Source organism: Sipha flava, unplaced genomic scaffold, assembly GCF_003268045.1.
Source record: "Sipha flava isolate LNK unplaced genomic scaffold, YSA_version1 258_pilon_pilon, whole genome shotgun sequence".
NCBI lineage: Eukaryota > Metazoa > Arthropoda > Insecta > Hemiptera > Aphididae > Sipha > Sipha flava.
Window position 1 is genome coordinate 210500 of NW_020272917.1, and position 25383 is coordinate 235882.

The 25383-nt window shown below is 36.5% G+C and overlaps 1 protein-coding gene across 2 annotated transcripts in view; it reads right to left on the reverse strand.

The window, feature by feature from the left end:
- Positions 1-9369: 9369 nt before the first annotated feature.
- LOC112684855 overlaps positions 9370-25383 on the reverse strand; it is a 50011-nt gene continuing 33997 nt past the window's right edge. For both annotated transcript variants that reach the window (XM_025556561.1, XM_025556562.1), the window contains exons 3-7: positions 15402-15573; positions 12533-12594; positions 11090-11234; positions 10915-11011; positions 9370-10036 (exon numbers count right to left, since the gene is read on the reverse strand). In XM_025556561.1, the coding sequence (XP_025412346.1) occupies positions 9962-10036; positions 10915-11011; positions 11090-11234; positions 12533-12594; positions 15402-15573 (551 nt within the window). In that variant the 3' untranslated portion in view covers positions 9370-9961. The remainder of the gene's footprint in view (positions 10037-10914; positions 11012-11089; positions 11235-12532; positions 12595-15401; positions 15574-25383) is intronic.

Below are 25383 nucleotides of genomic sequence, written 5' to 3' on the forward strand. Positions count from 1 at the left end.
CCATATTTTTGTGGTTCTTCCAAAATGTTTTATCTGTTTTAAGATCATGTCGTCTAGCCCAGTTGCTTTCCCATTTATAATGGGAAAGTTTCATAATAAGAATCATGCTGCCGAGTTCGTTAGTCTCGTGGCTTTTTACTCGTGAAATCTTCAGTTTAAATGGTCTTATATTTTCCGTTCATTAAGAACACGTGTGCAATTTGATTTTGTGTTATTGATGACCTTGGCCTTTGCTTTGGGATCGCTGTCGCTGGCTCAGTAAGAATTACGACTTCTATAATATTATTTCGCAAACATTTTATTTGCAGTCTTGTACTGTTACATAAGTTCGGTAGTTACAGATTACTTAATAATGTAATTGGAGCGCCAACTTTTAATTTTAGCTTATGAGGAAGAAATCCCGAAGGAAAAAGATATTTGAGAAATTATTGTGAATTCTTATGAATAATGAATAGCATCATCTGTTGATGTAACTCTATCAATAGATAGATATTCACGTGAGTTTCTATCAAATTTTTGAAAGAACGTTCGATGTTAAAATGTTACGTTACTGAAGTCATAAGAGCACGTTGCAAGTCTGTTATCATTGCCGTTTAAAAATTATCTAAAATTTTTACTTCATTTTTTCCATTCAAAACTTTAGCTCCGTTTTTCAAAATTCAATATCACATCATCGTACACATAATTTGTTATATTTACGCCGCTGTAAATATCGAACATTTGTAAAATTAATCCACATATTCTCTAATAGTCTTTATTATACGAAATATTCTTTCATATTGAAATATTTTCAAATATACAAAAAACAAAATAAAAAAACAAAAATTTGCCATTATTTTACTCGTTTCATGATTTGTAAATATTTTGAACCCTCGTCAGACTGCATAGCATAAAAAAATATATGCAAAATAATATAATTCCTGTCTTTATGTATGAGCAATATTATAAAGAGAAATAAAAAATAAATAAGTTAATATTATACGTATCGTATCAATGCCAAAATATGTGCCTGGTAGAATTTTATTGGCTTTCGATTAACACACGAATTAATATATCTTAATCAGTGGTTGAACTATTCAGATCAAAACCCCTATGATTTTATCGACTACTCATAGCAATAAGGTATTATGCTTTTTATTATTTATAAAATTATTTGAATTCGACAAATATTTCTTTATGATCAAAATTTCTCTTTTCATACAGTTGCGAATGAAAATATGATGATTCCCACGTTAGTATGCGAAAAATATTATTTTCGGCCAATGTCGTTATTTTCTAATTAAAGTCATTAACCGTAACATTCACATCATAAAACTATCGCATGTGTAGTACAAACAAGAGTTTGGTATATTTAGAGTTTTAGTTCTATTTTTATTTACAATAGTTAAAAAATTATCATAAAATTCACTGATGTGATTTTTTTTTCACCATTGTTATTATTAATATTATTTAATGTCATTATTAATTGCATACATTTCATTTTCTTTTGTACTAAGAACGTGAAAAAAATTGAATTGTTTTTTTACGAAATTTCTATTTAATCAATTTTTTTTCGCAAAACTGTCACTTAATAATCATTATTGTTAAGACATTTTTGTTATATGCATATTGGTAATAGCATATACATACATAGAAAATAACTAATATCTATATGACCAGTGGCGTATCCAAGGGTGAAGGGGAGTTAACGGGTTATATCCTCCCTCCTCGAAATGTCTCTCTTAATTTGTGAAATATACAATAATTTTTAAATATATATTTAATATTTTATCATGTCATCGTTAAACAATTTTTTCATTAAACTAAATTATAACACATTTTATATTTTTACTTATTTTTAATCAACTTATTGAAATTAAAAAAAATGGTACTTAATGTAGGAAAGAATAGAAAATTTAAAATTCCCCTAAATATTTTTTTGGCTACGCCACTGTACACGACTACACTATACACACGAAAAAAAACAGCAATATCAGATATCACCGGGTTCATTTGTATTAACCGTAGTTTAATCATATAATGAGGATACAAACGAGTTTCTTGCACGAATTAGAACACTTTTACCATTGTACCTACGCACCCAATCCATTTCAACATGATTTGACAATTGCAATAACATATGATTCGTTCAATATTTCTCTATGAAATGATATTTATGTTTCCAGTATATTTTAATTAAAAATGATTATTGAATAAATATTTAAACGGTTGTATTACATAAATTATTATTTATCGAATTTATCGTTGACCATTAAATAATGGAGCGTTAAAAATCACAAGTAACATAATGAGATAACGAGAATTAATAACTTTGACAATTTCTTATACAATTAGTAGTGTCAATATAATTTATTTTATTTTTAATAAATTTACGAATATGAAAGATTTAGAAGGAAATGTATATAAAATTATAGTTTATGGAATCGAAGGATATTTCAAACGACTTTGTAGCAGTAATATTGTTTTCGTGGATGATACATTTAAATCAGCTCTTAAATTATCAATACAAATGTAGTTCACATTGTTCTGTAACACGATTCAAAAAACTAAGGGTAATTTTAAACATACAATACACATATTTTTACAAATAGATCTTGTAGTATTAGGCAATATCAAATTTAGATCACGAAATGTGCAAGACACATCGAATATTTTCTGTATATTAATTTCGTAATAGAAAACTGTTAGTGACATTTTAGAATATAAGAAAACAATTGATCAAAAAAATATTATATAAGCAATAATTATATTTAATTAGGTCAAGCAAATTAACAAAAAAAGAGAGGATCGGAAAGTCAACAGTCTTCGGTGGTAGTCGAGTATTACTTCTACTACGGAAACATGCGTATTTTTAATTGTTACTTATATTTAAATCAAATTTTTGTATTGGTCTTTTCCGTGGAGTTGTGTGGGACAGACTTCATTAATTAATTGTTTTTTTTACTTTTATTTAAAATATATATTTTTTCTTGTGAACTGTATACTTTTTTTAACTTTTATTTGTTGCGTAGAGTAATCTTTAATACTGAAGATTGTTTGACGCTCGAAGAATTAGTCTACCGACGAAATACCAGTTTTATACGTTAAGCTCAAAGCGTGGCGTACCTACACGACACTTTTTTTTTATCCTGAAAATGACTATTACGTTCAATTAGATTTATAAACTTTTGTCAAACAAAATTATTGATATATACAGTTAAATATTGTTAAAGACGAAGCATTGAGAATTAATGTGGAATAGAAAAAGAAATCATAATTTAATATTAATTAGTTATAACCAGGGCTCGGGACTTAAAGCATTTGCTTATTTTTATGAATTGACTTAAAATGTAGCAGAGTACTATAGAAGTGTATGTTAACACGTACAATAATGAAATTTGAAAGTGCCTTTTTTTGCTTTTTTCAGAAATGTTTCAAAGTTTTTCTGATTATTTTTGCTTATTTTACCAGTTCTTTTATGTTTTTATAGTTTTCTCCTGAAAAGTCGTTATTGATAGAATTCAAATTAAGAATAATTCTTATCTTATCTACGTTGTCACGTAGTTCGTCGCAACAAAGATGTTCCAACGCTGAAAATAGAACTGAATGTCAAACGTCAGAATGATCAAGAACAGAGAGAACAGTTTACATCTTATTTTTCAGAAAAATCTCTTAAAAAATCCATAAAATCCTTAAAGTTCTGAAAGTGAAGATTTATTTTTATTTTGTTTGATTTTATAGTTTTTTTTTTTTTTTTGAATAAATATTTTTGCTTAATTTTAAATTTTTTAAATGCTTATTTTAGTGCTTACAATGATGTTTTTAAGGGCTTATTTTAATAATTTTAAGTGCTATAAATCCCGAGCCCTTGTTATAACAGTCAACGGTTACATGAATTCAATTCTCCAATATTGTTTCAGATAAAAAAAATATCGACATTAGAATTTATTAATACATATCACATTATCTTTGCAGTGCGATTCATATTTTACTATTTATGTTGCTATGAATTACTATTTGTACCATGGGAATTGGCGAATAGGGATGTTAAACATCGGGACACGTTTTCACATTCTACCTACACTCATGCCAGCCTGGCAGCCCACCCGTGTACCGCGCGTTCGAACACCACAAGGTAAGTACTGGCAAGCAGGTACAGTTAGGTGGGTGGAAAGTAGGCAGGTAAGTAGGTAGGTAAGTAGGTAGGTTCGTGCGTCTATCGTGTCAAACACGAAGGCGCGCGTGCACGCGATAACCGGAGAATTTCGTTTTACGCGACGGCCGCGAAAAGACGCGCGTTTGGAAACCACGTCGGTCGGGGGGTTGGGTTCGAGGCGCGCGCGTAGGACGCGAACCACACCGAGTTGGTCGAGATCTTCAGCGCGTTGTTATTGATTTGTTTGTTTGATAATCATCAATATTTCGGATGATACACGCGCCGCAACAGAGATCGAGTTAAAAGTAAAAGTGAACCTTAACTATTTGAAAAGTGAATGAAACATTTACATTTACATGTGCGTTATCGTGTAGCGAGCGATAACGTAAAATTACGCGTGTTATTTGATATTTGTCGTGAGCAATTCCAGCGTTATTATAATTATTGACCTCAGTTGTCTCTATTATCTCGACGCTAATGCTCCGTTTATCGGACCGCGAACATCTCTCATCGATCTGCTTATCCTGCGGTCACACAGACCCCGTACGATACAAAATTACCTTGTAGAAAACATCGACAGACTGCGTTTAAAAATCGAATTCTCATCCCGTTTAACAATGGAGGAGTGATAGGAGGGGGGGAGTTGAACCACCCCACTTATTTACGCCTATGCGGTCGCATGTCTCGGTTACCCGGCGGGATGTCGATCGAGGGGCGTGACGACGGGAGAGCGAATGATAGTACGCGGTCGCGGAGTGGAAAAAAAAAATGCGTTTCTCGGACGATCGTGTTGATCCGGCACCGGGAACGGGCGGCCGCGCGTGGAAATCGACGAAAAAAACGAACGCGAAACCATCACCGCGGTACGTGTACGCGCGCCGACGTGCGATATAAAAAAAATTCGTTTAACGACGTGAAAGCCATCATCGTTGCACTTATAATTATCGTACAGCTAATCGGGCACATGCGCGCGCGTAAGAAGTGTTACGATTGCCGCGGCGAGAAAACGTTTTTATCGCGCGCGCGTCCCGTTCGACCGACCGCCGCCGACGTATGTTTGTTCCGTCACGTCCGTTACGATCGGCAGCGGCACGGCACAACACGCACGGACACCGCGTTAATTTTATGCGCCCGAAACGAATATGTAGTGCGCGTGCGTGTGATACCGTGTACGATACGGTGAACGCGTGTGGGTCAATCGTGTGGAACGCGCGCATTCGTCCGCCGCTCCCGGAAAACGACGAGCGCGCGCGGGTCCGCCGGTCGGTGGCGGTGTTACGAGCGCAACGTGCGCGGCGCGACAGGCGTCTCGGATCGAACGCGTCCCGTTGCCGATTGGTTCTCGTGCGTGCGCTTGCAGTCGAAATCGATCTCTGCGGTCCTAACACCGCGGTCGTCGTCAGGTCGTTCGAGCGCGCGTTTTTTTAACGGATTTCCACTGGCAAACGGCAAACCGTTCGTTTCTCTTCTCTGAATAGCCCGGACGCGGCAACAGTATGATTCGACGTCACCCGCACACGGGCTCGTTTTCCGTTCCGGCGAACGCCGCCCGTGCCACGAACACGACGTTCTTAACGCTCCGTCGACGACGACGTTTTGTTCGCCTGATCGTCGTACACGTTCGACCCTCCCCCCCCCCCCCCCCTCCCCGTCGTCTTCTCGCGGCGATCACCGTCTCGCCTCTCCGCGCTCGTCCACGTCGCACACCTGTGCGGCACGACACGCGTGAAACACGACGACGCCCCTGTGCCGGATCCTAGCCAAGGGGTAGCAAGTGGGCAGTGGCGGCGTCCAAGGCGGGTCTTGGCCCGCCTAAAATTTTTGATTTAATCTAACGGTTTGAATTCCAATCGTTTCTCGTACGGAATACACCTGTAATTTCGGGGCGCAGTTTTCCTGAGTAACACCGCGTCGCACACGGTTTTTTACGTTTTGTAATCGATGCGGTTCGAGGAAACGGTTCAAGACGGGATCACGGTAATATTATTGTATAATTTTAATTTCAGATGATTCTGAAAACATGACTGGTCGAGCCAGTAATCTAGTGTTAAAATCGTTTAAACTCCAATCGGTGTTGAACGGTTTCTGTATGTCCGCGAGTGTTTAGCGGCCAGTGCAGGTGTCGGGAACCTTAAAATGTCCAGAAAGTGGGCTTTTTGGATGACCTTTTTTTTTTAAGATAAATATTTTGGGGTCACAATTAATAAAATATTATTTTATTTTAACCTGAAATAAATATTGTTATTAAAAAATTCGGAAATATTATCACTATAATAATGTATAACTTAATTTGTATACTACGGGTCTCGATATTGATGCATTTTACGAAGAGCCTTAGATTGCATGTTAAAGAGCCGTATAAAATATTATCACTATTTACTCAATATGCCTAAACGAACTATAAACGATTTTTTTAATGTGGATAATAAAAAGTTTCTCCTGCATTATTTGAAGTTCCAAGTTCGATGTCAACCAATAGGTACCTACATATTTTGTTATATATTAACTATTTTTTATTTATTTGTATAATACTAAAATGTTCAAAGCATTATCTACTTAACACTTACAATGTAAGTCGGTATGTTTGCCTTTGGCGCTGTTTATATAAAGTGGGCACTCTCAAGTTCTAAAGGGCGTCCGGGAATTGAGCCATAATTAACCTTTTTTTCAAAAAGGTATACGGTAATTGGGACACTAAAGTTTTACATTTATAACAGGTAGACCCGGTGATTGGGCTACTATTTTCAACTATTATTTATTATTGTATCTGGTAATTGGGCCACTATTAAATTAATATGTCATCTATAAATATTGCTACAGTACAATAATTTTTTAAATGTTTTATTTGGGGTTCAATCTGAAGTATATATTAAAATGAGAAGCATAGGAACGATAAAAGCAAGAAAACGAACTTTGATTTGTAAAAAATATATTTTTAATGAAATTCAAATTATGAAGAAGGGAAAAAGAATAGATTTGAATTTGTAAAATCGATATCATATTATTTAAAAAAATAATTATATTTTTATGTACTTTTCATAAAAAAATATTTATAATGATTAATATTATTTGATCAATTTTATTGACTTTTTTATATTATATTAAATTTGTGAATCCTGCGTATGGCATTATTAAAAATAATTATTGTATTTTATGCATTATAAAAATAATAATTAGTTAATAAACATTATAAAGTCACACAAAGTAAATCACCCATCACTAATTGAACCGTTAATTATTTATTTTACGATATACACTGTGGTGATACTTAAAAACCCATAGTGATTGATGATGACAATGGTAACGATGTATCGATGATTTTTTGGCGAAAACTTTTACGACGGATACCGCACAGCAACAACGTGATTTTTTTCGTCGTGAAAACGTGTCGTACCTATTGTTGTCGTTGTCCGCTGCGGTCCAATATTTATTTTTGCAGGATCGGAGGAGGACGACTTAGAACCGCAGTCCCAATCGCAAAACACGTGTTGTTATGATCAGGCTTGACGAGAAGAAGAGATGATCCCCCCCCCCCGGCTCGGGTTTCTCTCTCCACGGCTTTGGTTTTAGTTGGTGCAGTGAAGAGAACTTTCGCCAACTAACGGCGCGCGCATATGGCATTCGTGTTTTTCGCGCGCGTTCGGACCGAGGACTGGTGCACGGGCGACAATCGCACGAACACGGGTAAATCCACACGTTCCTCGGCCGCCGGCGTGAAAATATCGTAGCGAAAAAACAAAAACCAAAAAACAATTGACAACGCTCGGTTACGCCAATTTTTTTAATTCGATTGAAATCGTTAACGCCGACAACGGGGACAGCGGAATACGGATGACATCGTCTTTTTTCCCCGATCGCGAGAAACGACCCGCGCGCTTGGACAGACAATAATTACAAAACTTGTACACGCGCGCGCGCAGACATGTAATGCGCACATCGTAAGACCGTCGCAAGTGCAGTAACAACAAGTGTTTGGTATATTTTGAGTTTATTTTTATTTACAATAACTAAAAAATATCGTAAAATTTACTATAGCAATTTTTTTTTCTTACCATTGATATTATTAATATTAAATGATTACAATAAAAAAAATTAGGAACTGGTAGATTTCTCTGTTTTTTTTCGTTTTTTTTTTTTTTGTAAAAACTTATTTTTTCTTTTTTTTACAATAGTTTAAGCATATAATATAATACATAATATATTATATTATATTATACAATGTAAAAAAAAAAAAAGGATATTTATTTTAGCGTATCTAAAATTCATTATACACATAAATACAACTACACACTGGACTGGTGGGGCGGGAGGCACGGAATTAAGCTAAATTTGATAATAATAACATCATTTGGTGGATGGGTGGTAAGTGCTCTCGAAAAAAACAATACAAATCTACTTTTTTTTTTTAACAGAGAATAACAGCAATAATTTACATTAAAAATAATAATAAATAAATAACTATAATAATATAAAATATAAAAACGAATAAATTTCAAATTTACCACATTACACAATTTTCTTTCATATATATATAAATTGAAAAGATATTTCGTTTTTGTAAAAGTATTCACAATATTAATTCTTGTTTTCAAAATACAATCGGTTTGTTTAGTTATATATTTCATTACGCATTGGTAAGCAATGAGGGGAGGGAAACTGACAGCCTATTAAATTAATAGTATAATACGTACGGAAGGACAAAAACACAACAGTTTAAAACAATGATTTTAAAAATTATAAAAATATATATATATATATTACGATGGAGATACACATAGAGAGGGGTTTCACAGAATAATATATATACATATATACGTTTATATATATATATATATATATATATATATATATATACACACACACACACACACTCAAATACATACAAATAGGATAGTTGGGGGGGCAGTGCATCCGAAAAAAACGCACGACGCAGATTCGATTTTTTTGTTAATTTCATAAACGGTTATATCAATATGCATGTATGTATAAATATATATTGGCCCGGACGATATCTTTTTCTAATCAATATTTAAGTTTAAGGTTAAAAATGTAACGAAAATGTCAACTCTATAATTAGACATTATAAAACACGTTGACATGATGGACTTCGCATGCGTTTCTCCTTTTACAGAAGTATATATATTTGTAAATATATTTATGAATATGTATTTATAAACTATATAAATACGTATATATATATATATATATATATATATATGTGTGTATATATTGTATATAAAGCCACTCCATACATTTTCGCGAGAATGACAGCAAACGAAAGGGAAAATTACAAGGAAAACATGCTGCCGAAGAGGAACAACTGCGACGACGATGACGAAAAAAATACATTAATATAATCAAAAATTAATATCAAAACAGGCTAGTCGAATTATGTCAGTGTATAAACGTCATCGAGTCGCATATACGACGGATGCGCGTGCGCGCCATAACAATTAATCCGAAAAACGAGAGTAGGATGGAAAACAATTTTTCTTTTCTAATCATTACGTGTATTATTGTTACAATTAATTTTGCTCTTGCTCTTGCTCGCTCTCTCTTTTTATCTTTTTTTTTTCTCTGGCACGCGCATCGCTTGAAATCCTCCGAGTAAGCTCTTATCATGACGTCATCGAGTGATTGTGTATGTGGTGGTTTTTACGTGTATGTGTATACGGCGTGTGAATGTGAGCCAATGGCTTTTTGTCCAGCGCCACGCGCGTAGTACATGTAGTTAATGATCTCCCGAAGAGGAGCGGAAAATCGTCGCCGGTCGTCTGCGCGGATCGACGAATATAAAATAATAATATTGGAATCAGTGTAATCGTATCATACGATCAAAGGTTCTTGTCGCGAACTTTCCTCCGGGTGACAACTATCGTCCGTGGAACGCGTCGACTGTTCCTGCGAGAGAAAAAAAAAAGGAATTCGTCAAAAATCGTATTTTATAATATTGTAAACATTAGGTGTACTATTATTTTCGAGTCGTATAAACTGTCGTCATCGTAGCCAGTACACTTCGTGTGTATTATCATAAATAATAGACACATCTATTTTTTTTTTTTTTTTTTAACTCGGACATTAACATAATATTATAACCTCACGTCTCAATTACAATGATTTCGCCCACGATTTGTACTTAAATTACCGCGGTAGAGGATATAATGCATTAATATAGTTATAATAACAATGACCGAATACGCACACGACGTTTTCCTTCCCTCCCGAGGTTAATAAAAAAAAAAAAAAAGTTTTCAATGAGTTGTATGTACACGCCGTCATCGTATATAATATATTTTCTTTCTCCGTAAATAATAGAACGGCGACGAACGCAACGACGCGTATATAAAAAGATCGTAAAAACAATATATTAATGTATAGATCAAATTTGCATCAGACTTCTCTATACTCTGTGCTGCTTAGCATACCCGCCTGCACCATATTTGGACAAAGTATACGGTGGTTGTGTCTGTGTTGGTGCTGTCTTTAAGGCACATAGAACATGTATATGTTATTATCATTATTATTATTTTTAGCGTTTCCTTTTTTTTTAATTAAATGAGACACGGCGGCATTTATATTATGTATTCACGTGTGCAACAACAATAATCGACGACGAACTAAATGATTAAAAACGAAAAACAGAAAATAAAATTCGTGCGTGGGTTTTATTCGTAAAAAAACTAAAAAAAAAAACTTTTGTTCTCTTTGGTTTTATATAGGTGTTCAATAATTGAATAATGTCTCTTATACGTGCAATAAACATATAATAGTACACTCACTGTGATTACTGTCTTCAAAGGAATTGTGACGATAGTGTGTTTCGGTCGATACGAAAACGGTCGCCTATCCGCGTCCGTCCATTTGCCGTCTACCATTCTGCGAAGAGAGAGAAATTATTTACACCACGAACTATGAAAACTTCAAAAAACAACGCAATCATATCGAAAAACTTACGAAACGTCTGTAGCGTTCAGCTTAAGTTTTCGCTGTCTTTTGGACCTGATGTAAAACGTTGTGCAAATTATGAACACCAGCAGCACGGCCACGCTGACACCCGAAGCTATACTAGCTGACTCTAGCATGACTTGTCGCCGGGCAGCTGAAAAAAAAAACAGTATAAATAATCATGTCGATACCACAGTGTAATTTTAGTGATAACTACTCGAATGCATAACAGAAAATCATACGTATGTACAACGTATACGTATATAACATATTATGTCTTATATGCGTCGTTTTTTCATTATTATTATTTTAAAAAGTCTGGCGGGTTCAGGGAGGAGGGATGATGGCGTATGCCTGGTATAAATCATTAGTATGCCAGACCAAACACAAGTTTGGTATGCAGTCTCGTTTCTTTTTTGCCTCCCCCTACACTAGTGCGGCGTATGTGTGCACTTCATTATACATTATATACGTTTAAATATGCGTGTTTATGTGTATGTGTGCGTGCGTACGCGCATTAGTGTGTGTGTGTGTGTGTGTATGTTCTGTACCTCCACGACTCATTCATGTTTAGTGCAGGCCAGTTCGGACGATCAAGTCGCTCTTTCTCATTCTATCTCTTTCTCGGCTCATCGGTATTTCATCATCGTTGCGCGTACGTAATACAATAATACATCAAATATAAATGTGGCGAACTCCAGAACGAGGACGTGAAGAGAGAGAAAAGTACCGGATTCTTTTGAAAAAAAAAAAAAATACACACACACATTAAACTTTTGCTTTCCTCCTCATCTTTTTTCTTCCATGACATTGCTTCCACGCGCGGATTTGTTGTTACTCGTTTCGTTTATTGCGTATCAGTGGTGACCGCGACAGTAATAAGATATCGGCAGACGGTAATCAAACAATGTCGTCAAAAACCTATAACCTATAGCCCCCCCACACACCTCCGCCTAACAGTCGGTTCCCGCCGCCTGTCGACCACCCTAGAAACGAGAACGTTTTATAGTTTTTTTGTTTTACAATTTGGAAATATATTACAGGACCCGGTACAAAGAATATATTGTGTGTATGTGTATGAGCGCGCGCGTATGTACGATGGTTTTAATAAACTGTCTGTTTTCTTGGACGGTACCCAAATCGCAGTCGTAATAGTAATAATAATAAAAATAAAAAAAAATAAAATGTAAATCGGTAGGCTTCGCGCGTGTTGATTTACTCGTGCACAGATTTTTATTGTCATCTCCGCGCTGCCGCCTAGTCGTAATTATTTTCGGAAAAAAGAAACCGTTTGTAAAAATAACGATGTCCGTCAACCGCTGCTCATATACAACAAGCGCGCGGACCGCCGGAAAACGGATTTAGTCTATCAGAAACCGTAAAACATCGTTTTGTATACGAAGCGTCGGAGTATATCATCATATGCGCGTATAGATGAATCATTTTACTTACTCGTATACGAGCCGTCCAAATTTTTGAACTCGCACCTCTGTCCCATGTAACCATCGGTACACCTGAAACAAGGAATACCAAACTATTAGTATACAAATCATACGATAATTATAATCAATATCGAATTTTCGCGTGCGTTTGTTCGACCCTAACTCCTTATCCGCCGAAAAACGAATCAGCTATAAATCCAATAGCAATTAAAAAGCCACCGAGATAACTTTGTTTTGTCGGAATTACATACATATAGACGTATTATAGGTACTACATGAACGCGTACATTATTACATTCAATATGCTTTCTGCGCCAAAATGTACGCTACTTCTTGAGAAATACTACAATACAATGGCCGTATATCCATTGCAGCGGTACGCACTCGACCTTGTACCGAATCGATTTTATTAACGAGTCATTCGTTTGATTTAGCCGCGGATAAAATAATATCTGCTTTCAAAGGCCACCGGTACGTGTCTCGTCAATCCGATTTTTTTTTTTTTTTTTATAAGCGTTCCGTGCGCGTGTAGAAACACGATCGTGGAGTAAACAAATAATTTCATAAACGTATACAATTTTTGAACGTTATCCGGAGATTTATGGAACCGTCCGTCCGTTTCTTTATACACAGTACGTTACGAGTGCATAATGTACCGAAGTCGTCCCGCGTAGATTTTCTAACGCATGAGAAACCCACGTTAAACATATACGAGTATAACATGCACGTGTGTGTGTATTCCTCTCTCCGGCTATATATATATATACATATAATACATACGTGTATACGGAGAACAGAAATATGTTTATGCATGAGTGATTCAAATGGATTTTTCCTTTTTAAGCGTCATCGTAATTAATAGGCAAAATGATTTCTCCGTGGAAAGTTTCGTCTTACGTTAATACTGAAATTTAATTAGAAACTTTTAATCGTTATTACTATTTTTTTTAAATTTTTTATGTCGTTTCTATTTTACGACGGGTTGTTTATTCTATTCCAAGGTTCATAAAATATAAGAAATATCGGGACACTGAGATTTGTATAAATATACACAAATAATACGAATCGACTTATCGTTACAGAAATTAATGACTACAATGCACGATATATGTATAATACGATGTATGTCGTACGTTTATTTTTAACATCTAAACGCCTGAATCAACTATTTCTGAGCGTTTAACTCCAAAGTTTAATCTCACTAGTTAAATATATATATATATACAACGGTATATTTGTATATATATATATGTATATACATGCGTATTCACTAGCAATATATTACCTTCCAACCATGCAAAACGATTAATCGCACAAACGATGAGTACGAAAACATATAAATAATATAAAGGTCAAAAAATAGAAACAATGTTCGTGCCAGTCGATTTACAAGGACGTATGGTTATGACAAAGGTTGGTGGTCAAAACTTTTTCCGAAACATCTCTTATTTATTCAAATTTTAGTTTTACTGTTATTGTCATAATGCACAATTTGGAAAAGTTTCATATTTTTAAAGATGATTAATTTAAAATTGTATAAACATAAGCATTTGATTTTACTAATAGATCATTTATAGAGCATATCAATAAATACAAGAAAAATATTAATATAAATTTACCTAGAATTACCTAAAAAAGTATTTGGTCATAAAAGTATTTTATACATAGGTTTAAACTCATGCCGTTCATTCAACATTAATATTAATCAATTTAAAGGCTTTGAGTAGTATAAAATGTATGTAAAACACCTAGATCTATATAAAATTTGATTTATTTATTTTTTATTATTATTATTATTATTACACACTAATATAAATCGATAATTTTCATTTAATTATTTTTTCTTATATTTTCAAAAAAAATTGAATTAAATAAAGAACTTTAGGCACAAACTTAGCTTTTAGAGGATAATTTTGTAAAAATTAAATATAAACTAAAACATATTATATATTATTGTTTCACACATATTATTAATATTTTTAGAGTTTCAACTCTCCATTTATTATAGCAACACTTTATACCTTCTCGATGACGTTTATGCGCAGTATAATATGCGTATTGAAACGATTCATTTCAAACGAATCTTGGAAAGTGTAGTTACGCGTGGGAGTTTTTAGCACTTATACACTACGGTCAATAATGGATTTTCAGAAAAAGTTTTAGGCTCACGGTATATTATGCGACGCGTAGTACGTAAATAACGTTGATATTATTATTATTACATGTACAGACACACACATAATTTTCCAGACGTCGTCGCGGACGACGAGCGTGATTGAGGCAGCTGCAGCAGTGGCGGCGACGGGTTTGGGTGTGTGGTCGGAATTTTTGAAATATTTGCGACTGCTACGCGCGCGCGCGGGCGCGCGCACACACACGCAGACGGCGCACACGTACAAGAGCGATTCGTATGAGTTGTACAAGAAAGAGAAAGAGGTCCGAAGGATATCCGTGCTTGGGCATTAAACAGATACGTGACCCGCAATGCGGCCCGGGGATTATGTGAGTACACACACGCATTTAATAACGCCTATACATACTACTCGCCCTCCCACTGCCACCTTCACGTGCACAACCCGTCGTCCACCACCGTCACCGCAGCAGCACACCCCCTTCTTCGTTGTCATACGTGTAAATCTATGTACGTACGTACGTACAATACGTCGATACCTGTATGTAAACGAGTGCGCGTGTGAGTAGCGCCGGCGATCGAAAAAACGCAAGACACTTGGGTACACTACATGTGTAATACGTATACAGAAAAAGCGCTGTGTAATACACACCACCACGAGTATATATTATCGATGAAAATCGAAAAAAGTAAACAATTATTGTTTTTGTAACGTTATATATACACGTATTACACAAATCATACTCACTCGCAGTTGTACAGCAGCGATTCGCCTATTTTGATGGCGAAACACGTGGCCTCGTTGAGACAATACCATTTGGCGTACACCGACGGACAGGGATACGTGTGGAAGGTGATGTTGGGCCGTGCGGTCGGCTGTAAGGGTCGCGGTTTCGGCGTCGACCTACTCGAACACGCGTCTGTAACAAAAAAAAAAAAAAACAACAATAAATTACCATACGCATGGATATCGTAAGACATCGTAAGAACAATGGTTGTATAAAACATGGTTGTTGTACACGCGCGCGCGCGCGCGCCGAGCAGCAATCTCTTCGAAGGGACCTCCCGCAAGAAGACACGCAAGCGGACATTCGATATCTTTCCGCGTTGCTGAGATAACGGGCACACGTAAATGAAGCCGGAAGGAACTTATGACTATACACGTGTGTTTGCGATAGTAAAGAATGTACGGTATACATTACGTACTACGGCACCGGTTTAGCCGAGCACACAATAGTTTCAACGCTCTCGAGACGCGATGGCGGCGGCGGCGGCGGCGGCATATATACGTATGATATTAAAACGCACTGGGCGACCCGAAACGGATGTACGATTTGTATTCATTTCGAGATCATCGCGCGTCTACACACGCCCATACGTACACCACATATATACGTACTAGGTTTTTTATTCTATATACATGTGTGTATGTGTGTATGTGTCTGTGTGTGTGTGTGTGTGTGTACCCTTGAAGTGTGTGTATGTGAACACGCGGTAGACGTCGTATGACAAAAAAAAAAAAAAAAAAGATTTGTACATTTATATGTATAAAAATACATGTTCAATATGACGACGACAGTGTACGTCCCTTTCATACGAGCGCGACGAAATTACGAGCTTTCCTTGTCGCTGGCGTTGAAAGCAATATTATTATATACAAGTAGTATTATTTTTTTTCTCTTTATTTTTAAGTACCCGCCGATATTTATTATCGTAACACGAATACGAATATCAAAGTGTCCGTCGACTATAAATACAATATACATACACGCGCTATTGTATTTATATTTATTAAGATGCGTCGTCGTTCATGTGACCCCGTCACCGTCGGCGACCCTGAAGGAATCGAAACGATTGAAATATATTCCGACTATCGTCTAGTTCATAAAATAATTAATTACATAACAACAATTATACACACATATGAACGTATAAATTCACGCGCTAGATCAAACGCATCTATCGATTAACAGGGTTACACATAGTTATACCGATTATTTTATTTATAGTCTGTAAAAAATCAACAATCAACTGCAGTATTAACCTATACGTGGAAATTCATCTAGATGCCTATTATAGGTATGGTACGATATAATTTATTGTTTTCCATCAATTGATAAATGCGTAACGACACGAATTTATTTATGGCAAATCGATAAATCAGCAGTTCTCAACCTTTTCCAGACTATTACCAGGTAAGATTAGTAAATACTCCTGCCCGCTAAAAAATCATGTGTATCAGGCTCAACGTAAAACCTGCATTATCAGGTCGTCGGTTATCGCAACCAAAATTAGACCGTTTTATGGAACCGCAATGATGGATATGTTATGGCTAGTGTCCGAAGGTTGGCTAATATTAAGATTAGCCGGCTAAACTTGAGTTACTCCTAACACTATCCGTAACAAATATATATAGATATTATGTAAAGAAACATTTTATTTTTTTATTTTTTGTTTGTTCTTATGTAAAAATGGTTCATTTCGTAGAAGATAATCGAGAATACATTGTATAAATATAATTTTAAGATAATAAAACAATAATAATAATTATAATAAGACGTAAAAAGTACATATGAAAAAAAAATTAGTCCAGTCTTTACACCTCAAAAAATCCTATTTACACCCTTGGGAGGTAATGACCCTCAGGTTGGGCTGACCACTGCGATAAATTATTTAAAATATTTTGTATACCCATAGACGAATTGTATTACAGTCGTAATATTATATTAATTATTTACAGATAATACGTATAGATAATATATTTAAGGCGTGTTTAGAACTTTTCGTGTCAAAAAAAAAAAATTCGTATAAATACTCCTGTTTTTCCTTCTTATATACGCGAGCTCGTATATATATATATATATAAATCACATAATGTATACCATGTGTATAGTAAATGAAGCACAGTGGCGGTCGGTGAACGCACGTAATAATGAGTGTGTATATGAGTAAATGTGTGTGTGTATAATGTCAGACAATAGTAATTTTCGTCAGAAAATGTCATTAAGTGTTAATCCACATTTTTGTTTATAGATCAATTTCTTATAATATTATTAAAATACGGTAATTTATTTAAAACAGGATTCATTATTTAACCACGACTAATGGTGTTTTTACGGCGTTATTTTGTCCATGGGAAATGTCGAATAAAATAAACTTCTCCGTGTATGCGCGCGTATAGAAACCGCCAATTAACCGAGTTTTGGTATTTCTCGAGTTACGGCACCTGTTTTATTATTATTATTATTACTTCTATTACGAACGAAAAAGGACTTTATAACAGTTCACTACGGAGTATCTGTGAATATGTATACATGGAAAAAAATAAAAAAAAAGGAAGAAAAAATCGAAATTCCATTATGAGAGTTGTGAACGCGTTTTCGTGAGTACGACGTGGTACGTGTTACGCGACGAGCGCGCGCGCGAACTGAGAAACGGGCAGACGCGAAAAACACAAGCGTAAACATGGCGTTAGGAGACGTCGTCGGTGTCTGTTGGACGTATCCAACGTACGTGTGGGCCCCTCGCGTCGTAGGCGAGAGAAATGAAAACACACACATATATAACGACAAGGGACGGCGGTTTAGACGGGTCGACTACGACAAAGAGACGTGCCGCCGACAAACGGGTCTTTGCGAAAATTGCGGTGGTCTCTCCGATCCGCAGCGGTTCGGTATCCCGCGTTTAGAGGCGTACACATAAATATATTGGTACAATATAATAATAATTGTGTTGTCACGGGGGAGACGACGGCCGGTGTGGTCGTAAAAGTCAGCAGCGGTGGCAGCGACAGGCGGATCTACTAGTTACCACTAGTGCGTACGTGTATAAATAAAGAAGACCTTTCCGTCATAACAACCGCGCGCCGTCGGTCCGTTTACAGAAAAAAAAAAAAACTTCGGTTTTTTTCCATACGATATTCGCTAATGTAATACATAACGTAATAATATAATAAAAAATGACGTGTGGCGAAAACAAAAAAAAAAAAAAAATAGGTAAAAAAAAACCGGACCGCCCAGAGTATACGCGCGATATACGCACTACTTTAATGTAACACAATATAATATATATATATATAACGTGCGCGTTGTTGATTTTTTTTTTATACTTATAAAAAATAAAACATAATGTAATACGTCGGGCCGTCGTGGTTATCGTCGTCGTCGTCATCGTCGTCGCGCGGCGTATGGCGTGCGGATCAAATGTAATTAGTGGGCGGTACGCGGCGGCCCGGAGAGAATGTAAGCGCATCGACGGCATCACGAAAAACGCCACCGCCGAATGGGATTTACGAGGATAAAACAATAATTACAGACCTATATACCGCGCGCGCGCGCGCGCGCACCATATAACACACATACCTGTGCACCTACTGACCGTGTGCGCATAATGTAATGTAATAATATAGTGTTTCGTATTTTGCCACGACCTACCGTACGGCGAGACGGTGACCTGCGAGAGAACCAGGAGGCGGTGTTTTTTTTTTTTTTTCAAAAAACAAAATGCTGTTCTCGTTTTTCCGAGATAGGGGCGCGTCGTGATTAGCGTCGAAAAGTGCGCCGCCAAAAGTAAACAAATCATCATCGCAAGATTAGCGCGAGGACGCACGCCGCTGCAGCTCATGTAGCCAATACGCGTATGTAATATACTTTGGAACAACCATCCCTCCCGAGTACATGACGACGAAGACCGGCTCTGTAATTAGGAGGAGTCGGCAGCTGTTTTTTTTTTTTCTCTCTCTCTCGTTCCTACGGATCGGTCGGCGGCGGCGGCGGTGGCGGCACAAATGGACAAATCGAAAATTGTTTTTCGTTAATAATCTGGGAAAACGCACTGCGTCACGTTTATACGTATACAACTGCGAGACGACGGACCGAGCACTGCAGTACACAATATATTATATGCCTACTTTGTGTATGTTTTTCTTTTCTTTTTTTTTTTTTCTATCATTACCGTGGAAGCCGCCCTTCAACCATGTATTTAACCAGCCCCGCGCGCCCTCACTCATGCGTGTATGCAATGCACCTACTGTAATATACGCGGCGCGATTAAAAGTGAAAAATTATTAGATTCCGAGAGATTATATGTATTGTGTATTAAATAAAGTGGTTTGCCGTCTCTCAACAGAAGTCGCACAAGAATTATTTTGGTCATTCGAAATAACAACAAATACTAAGTCACCGTACACATTTGTACTACGTGGCCGCGACTTACTACTAGTATCGAAACGTTTTCCGTCCAACGGGTAACTATACCGAACGGTATACCTACGTTATAATCAATCCCGAATATTCGACAAAATGTAGTACACATGAAATATAAATTATAATACTGTTTAATAATTTTATCAAACAATTGTATGAGCATTATTATACGCGCTTGAATATCATTGCGATAAAATAATAACATGCGTAAGAGTATACAAACAGACCTATTTAAATATAATTAATAATGTGTAGAAATCGATAAACTAATGTTTGTTACATACCATTTAATAATGTTTATACGTGGTTAACGCACTTTTTTTTTGTATTTTTTCGTTTTGTATTTATTAACTTTATTATTTTAAAATTCAACAATAAACGTGTGTGTTGCCATTATTCACAATGGTAAAACAAAATATACGTTTATTACCGTAATCGAATGTTAATTTATTACAAAAGCTTTTATGCATAATTTATGTATTTTTTTAACAGTAAAAATGTTCTATGTATAAAAATAATTTCTACGTTCCATAATAAATGGTCTCAGAAAACCAAGTACAGATTTTGAACGGAATGGTTTTATTGTGTATTTTATACATTATTAAGTATAATAATTTTATTTTATGTCGTCTGGAAACATATTACGTAATAGACCTTTTAGTCGGAATAAAATACGCTGCCGTACGAGATAAAATAACATATTATTTTGTGCAGAAAATGAACATAAAAATATGAAAAATGTGAGAACCTCATTATTCATATAATATATTTATAAACTGCGATGAAGACGTAAATACTAAATTGATATCCTTCCATAGTTAAAAAAAATAACGTTTTCTTGACAAATTTACGACTCTATAGGAATAGCGATATGTAGGTATAAAATTGGTAATAAACAACTCGCCAATTAACAACAGATGGGTAAAACAAATTTGTTTTTTTAATTTAATGGCAATAAATTTAAATAAAAACCATGTTTTTCATACATTTCAATAGATATTGCAACACTGATATGAAAAATACTTCTGGACTTTCTAATTTGAAAATATACGATTCTTAAATTTAACTTTTAAGGAAGTAGGCGATTATAGAAAGAATACGGTATTAAAAACTTAAATTTACATCGATATTAATGCGTTCGGAGTAATAAAGAAATAGCTTGACCCAGAAATCTGTTTACTCAGTTGGTAAGCCTCAACAACGTGCGCGCGGCTGACAGTCGTTGGTTTAATTCGGTAAAACGCTGAACAGTAGAACTTACTAAATGTTGTTAAGGCGCATTGACAGCTGAATATTTTAAATACTATTAAAATTAGAATCTACTTCCGTCAGTGTGTGCAGTCGGTTGCCATTTTATACTGACGATTAACATTTATTTTAAAATAAACGGTGTACAAATGTGTCACCACGATTATATACATTAAAAATACAAATACATTTATTACAACTCGCGAATTAAGTGCCCCGTCAAAACTATAAAAGTAAATGATTTAATCGGATTCTTTCAGTATTAATAATAAGTACAGACGCGCGCGCGTGCGCAACTAGCATATAATAAGGAAAAACGACATGTAACACATACATTTATGATAATTAGTGTGTACGTTGTTTACGCATTAATTTGAATTTAAAATCGCGTTAGATTCCTATTCAAAAGAGCAACGCTAATAGAACGAAAAAAAATTGTTAGGTATGTTAATATTATTATGTTCTAATAGAACATTTATCGCCGATTGTTTACAAATATGCCGTTTAAAACAATAATGTGATTTCGAGATTGACATTTAGGCGGTGATATGACACACTATGTATTACATTCAATCACGGTATACCCTGTGTTACAAATGTGTCATGGAAAACAATAATAGAGATTTCAAAACCGAAAGGGACGAACCACATCAATAGCGTTGCGTCGTGTGCTGTTGTATTTGTTGTTTCGCAAATACAATTTGTTCTACTCGATTCGCGTACAATAATAGGACACCGTCTACAAATACGTACTACTCACAGCATCACGTCCCGCACGATGAATGGTTGCGCAGTGATTTGAATTTATATTATATACGTTACAAATACGTATACATAAATTACACGGGTACGTACACGCAGCGAGTGTTGATGTATATATATATATATATAATACATTTCCGACGACATTGACGACTTTCAATTTCGATAGGTTTTTGTAAGGAAATCGAACACTTCGAGATGAATGACGGTACGACGGCACAGGACTGCCTTTAGACAAACAATAAGCTCGAATGTTCTCCGCGTCGAAAAATTGATAATACCGTACACAATTAAGGTAAAGCGGTGTGGAAAATAGTATAATAAAATATACGTGTACAGACACGTCTGTTGAGGAATTTCATTGAGAGGGTACACCGACGCGGCTATTCTATTGATACAGTTTTTTCCCTCGACGACGTGCGTCCCCTTTGCAAGAGACGTGACGCACCAGCAAGCGACTGCAACGGAGACGATCTGCGTGCGCAACAACGTCGATGTCGGTGCCGATTTACACACAAAAATTCCAAAGGCTTTCAGTGTTCGACGTGTGCGATTCCGAAAAAAAAAAAAAGAAAATTATGGTTTTCTACGTTATTCGTTGAAACACAGAGTGTGCGGAGGCCACGGACCGAATAAAGAGAGCGATAAAAAGTAAACGAAATACAATCATATTGTTATTATCATTGTTGTCGGACACTATCGCGTCCAGCTGCGAGTCGTACACGCACAGAAACCGAACATAAGCCGACGGCGGCGTGTGTTGATTACGAACAGTATATACATGTGAGGCAGCGGTGGGACAGGCGTGGTTGTACATTATAAGGATTCGGATTGTGTGGCCCAGTGTATTTGGAAAGCGGGTGACAAATGACTAATGTCTCCGTACGAATCCATCCGTCTCCGTCTCCCTACCGTCGTAATACGTATATCGCGCGCGCGGTGTCCGAAGATATTTCTATTACCGCGAGATTCGTGTGCGTTTGTGTGGGAACTCCCGCTGATTGTTATTTACCTTTACGGGACGCAGTGCGGTGGAAAGCGGCGCGTGAGCCAGAAGAGACTCAAAGAGACTGCGCGTACGGACGAAAGAGTGGCGGTGTCAAGTAGACGATGGCGGGGGCGACTGTATACGATGAGGATACGATACGCGTATAATACGAGATCGTCGGAGACGGTGGCGGCGCAGGACAGTTTCGGAGTGATGGACACAGTGGCGAAGGACCTCCTCCGCCGGGAGCCGGGGGGTCCTCGTGTGCGTGTGTGTGTACAAACAAGCCGCCTCTTTTTGCCGGCTTTTTCGGCCCCATTAATCATGGCCGTTAATCGGTTGATGTCCGAAATTATTATTATATATCGTACATAAAAGTAAAATAATAAATAATAATAAAGAAACCCACGCTACGCGCGTACCGTGTGAAAATCGTCGTTATATTGTCGATTATTTATTTATTATTACTTTTTTTTTTTTTTTACGATTCCATTAAACATCGGATCTATCATTATGTATATATAAAGTAAGTAGTAATAACAACGGTAGTGTTTGAGAACGAGATATTACGCCCCGACCACGCTACTACGTACGAGACACAACGAGCACGTATTACAACAACGAAGATCTCACACCAATAATAAAGGGAATTTCCCTGTCCTCAACAGACTCATTCTCTCTCGGCGTACGCGCGCGCACACGAAATATCTAATAATATATGTATATTTTTTCTCTTTAATTATTCGCTCCGGACGGTCCGAGACACTGCTTCTCGTTAACACGCGCACCGGTCGCAGTTATAAATCACCAAGTTTTATATATGCGCGTACAATATAATAATAACAACGAAAAGCACAACCTATGCGCGTGCGTGTGTGTGTGTGTGTGTGTGTGTGCGTGTGTGTATTCAGTGGCGTAGTCCGAGAAAAGGGAACAGCGCACAATTTGAATAAATAAAAAGCGTATACAACGTAATAATATAATATAATATGACCCCGTCGAGCCGCGCGCGAGTGTCAGCATACCAGTTCGGTAATAAATATCACCTGGGCCGTTTTTCGGCGGCCTTTATGCGTAGGAACCTCACTGCGCGCGTACAATATAATACTTGGGCGACACACGAAGCGTTTGAAACGAACCGCCGCCGACCGTCATGACACACGCACACACGCGTACGGATGCACGTCTACACGGACGCACGCACTAACACACCACGCTTACCCACACGTACACAAACGCGCGAGCGCGCGTACAATGCCCTCGTCGCCACCGACGAAAAGCGGTGGCGACGACGGCGGTGACGGTCTCTCTCCGCACAGGGGAGTGTCGACGGGGAGAGATTTAGATTATTATTATTATTATACGTGTACAATGTGAGATCGTCAAACCCGAGAGAGAGGAAATCCTGTCCTATTTAAACAATGTCGCGCACAAACACCAGATAACCCGGCTAGTATATTATAGCATCACGTAGACACGAGTATATTAGCTAATGGTATCACCTGCACGGGTTTTTCAGGGTTCGGCGGCACGTTCTCGGAAAAGGGTATTGTATTGTACAGATGATATTACACACAAAGTCAAAGATAAAACGCTGCTGCTCTCGAGTCGAATTATTGTATAAACGTATACGGTTATCCTTGTCGTACATACGAGTAGGTACTCTACGTAAACGATAAAATATCATTTTTACGCTAGTACCTACGAATAACGTCTATGTACTTGGTTAGGAATAGAAGTCAAAATCTTTAAATGATCAGTGTGGAAATGAGTTGTTGTAAGCCATCCTAAATTATATGTACACACACATGTACGGGCGCGCGTTTGTAATGGCGTGTAATATCCCATTAATTTAGTATTGGACGCGAATGATGTGCGCCTATTAAAACGTACTGCCATAATACGATTATTAACCCAACCCAAAATACTCTCGGACCATCAATTAATCGACACTTAATATCAGATGACGTTTTCAGATAATTATTACATTGCTATCCATTCCCTGAGAGACCGAGTGAGAGTAAGAGCACAGAATGATGAGAACTGTTTATTGTATTCATACACGGTACGTATTATATATGACTTTTAGAAAATATATGCGCAAACAATGTCAGATTTATATTATTTTATTACGCTTAACAGTTTAATATGTTTTACTAATCGTGTTTGTGACAAATGTATCAACGTGTTTATATATAACATCATAATGCATATATATACTTTTTTAACGTAATATTTTAGCCCTACATAATCTTATAAAATGTCAAGTTTCTGGCATACTGTCAACTGCAAAAAGAAAAAAAAAGAATAGAATAACATTTGGAGGAAATAATTCGTTTGCCATGTTTGTGCAGAGAATAATATGAAACTTGTATCGAAAATCACGAAAGAAATAGTCTAAATTCGACAGTTTTTTCCTATCCTTTAACCCGTGTTTCCAAAAGATGTTTTTCAGTGGTGCGTACGCCATTTCATCCGTTATTTTTTTTTTTTTTTTTACGTCATGTTATTTAAATAAACAAAAAATA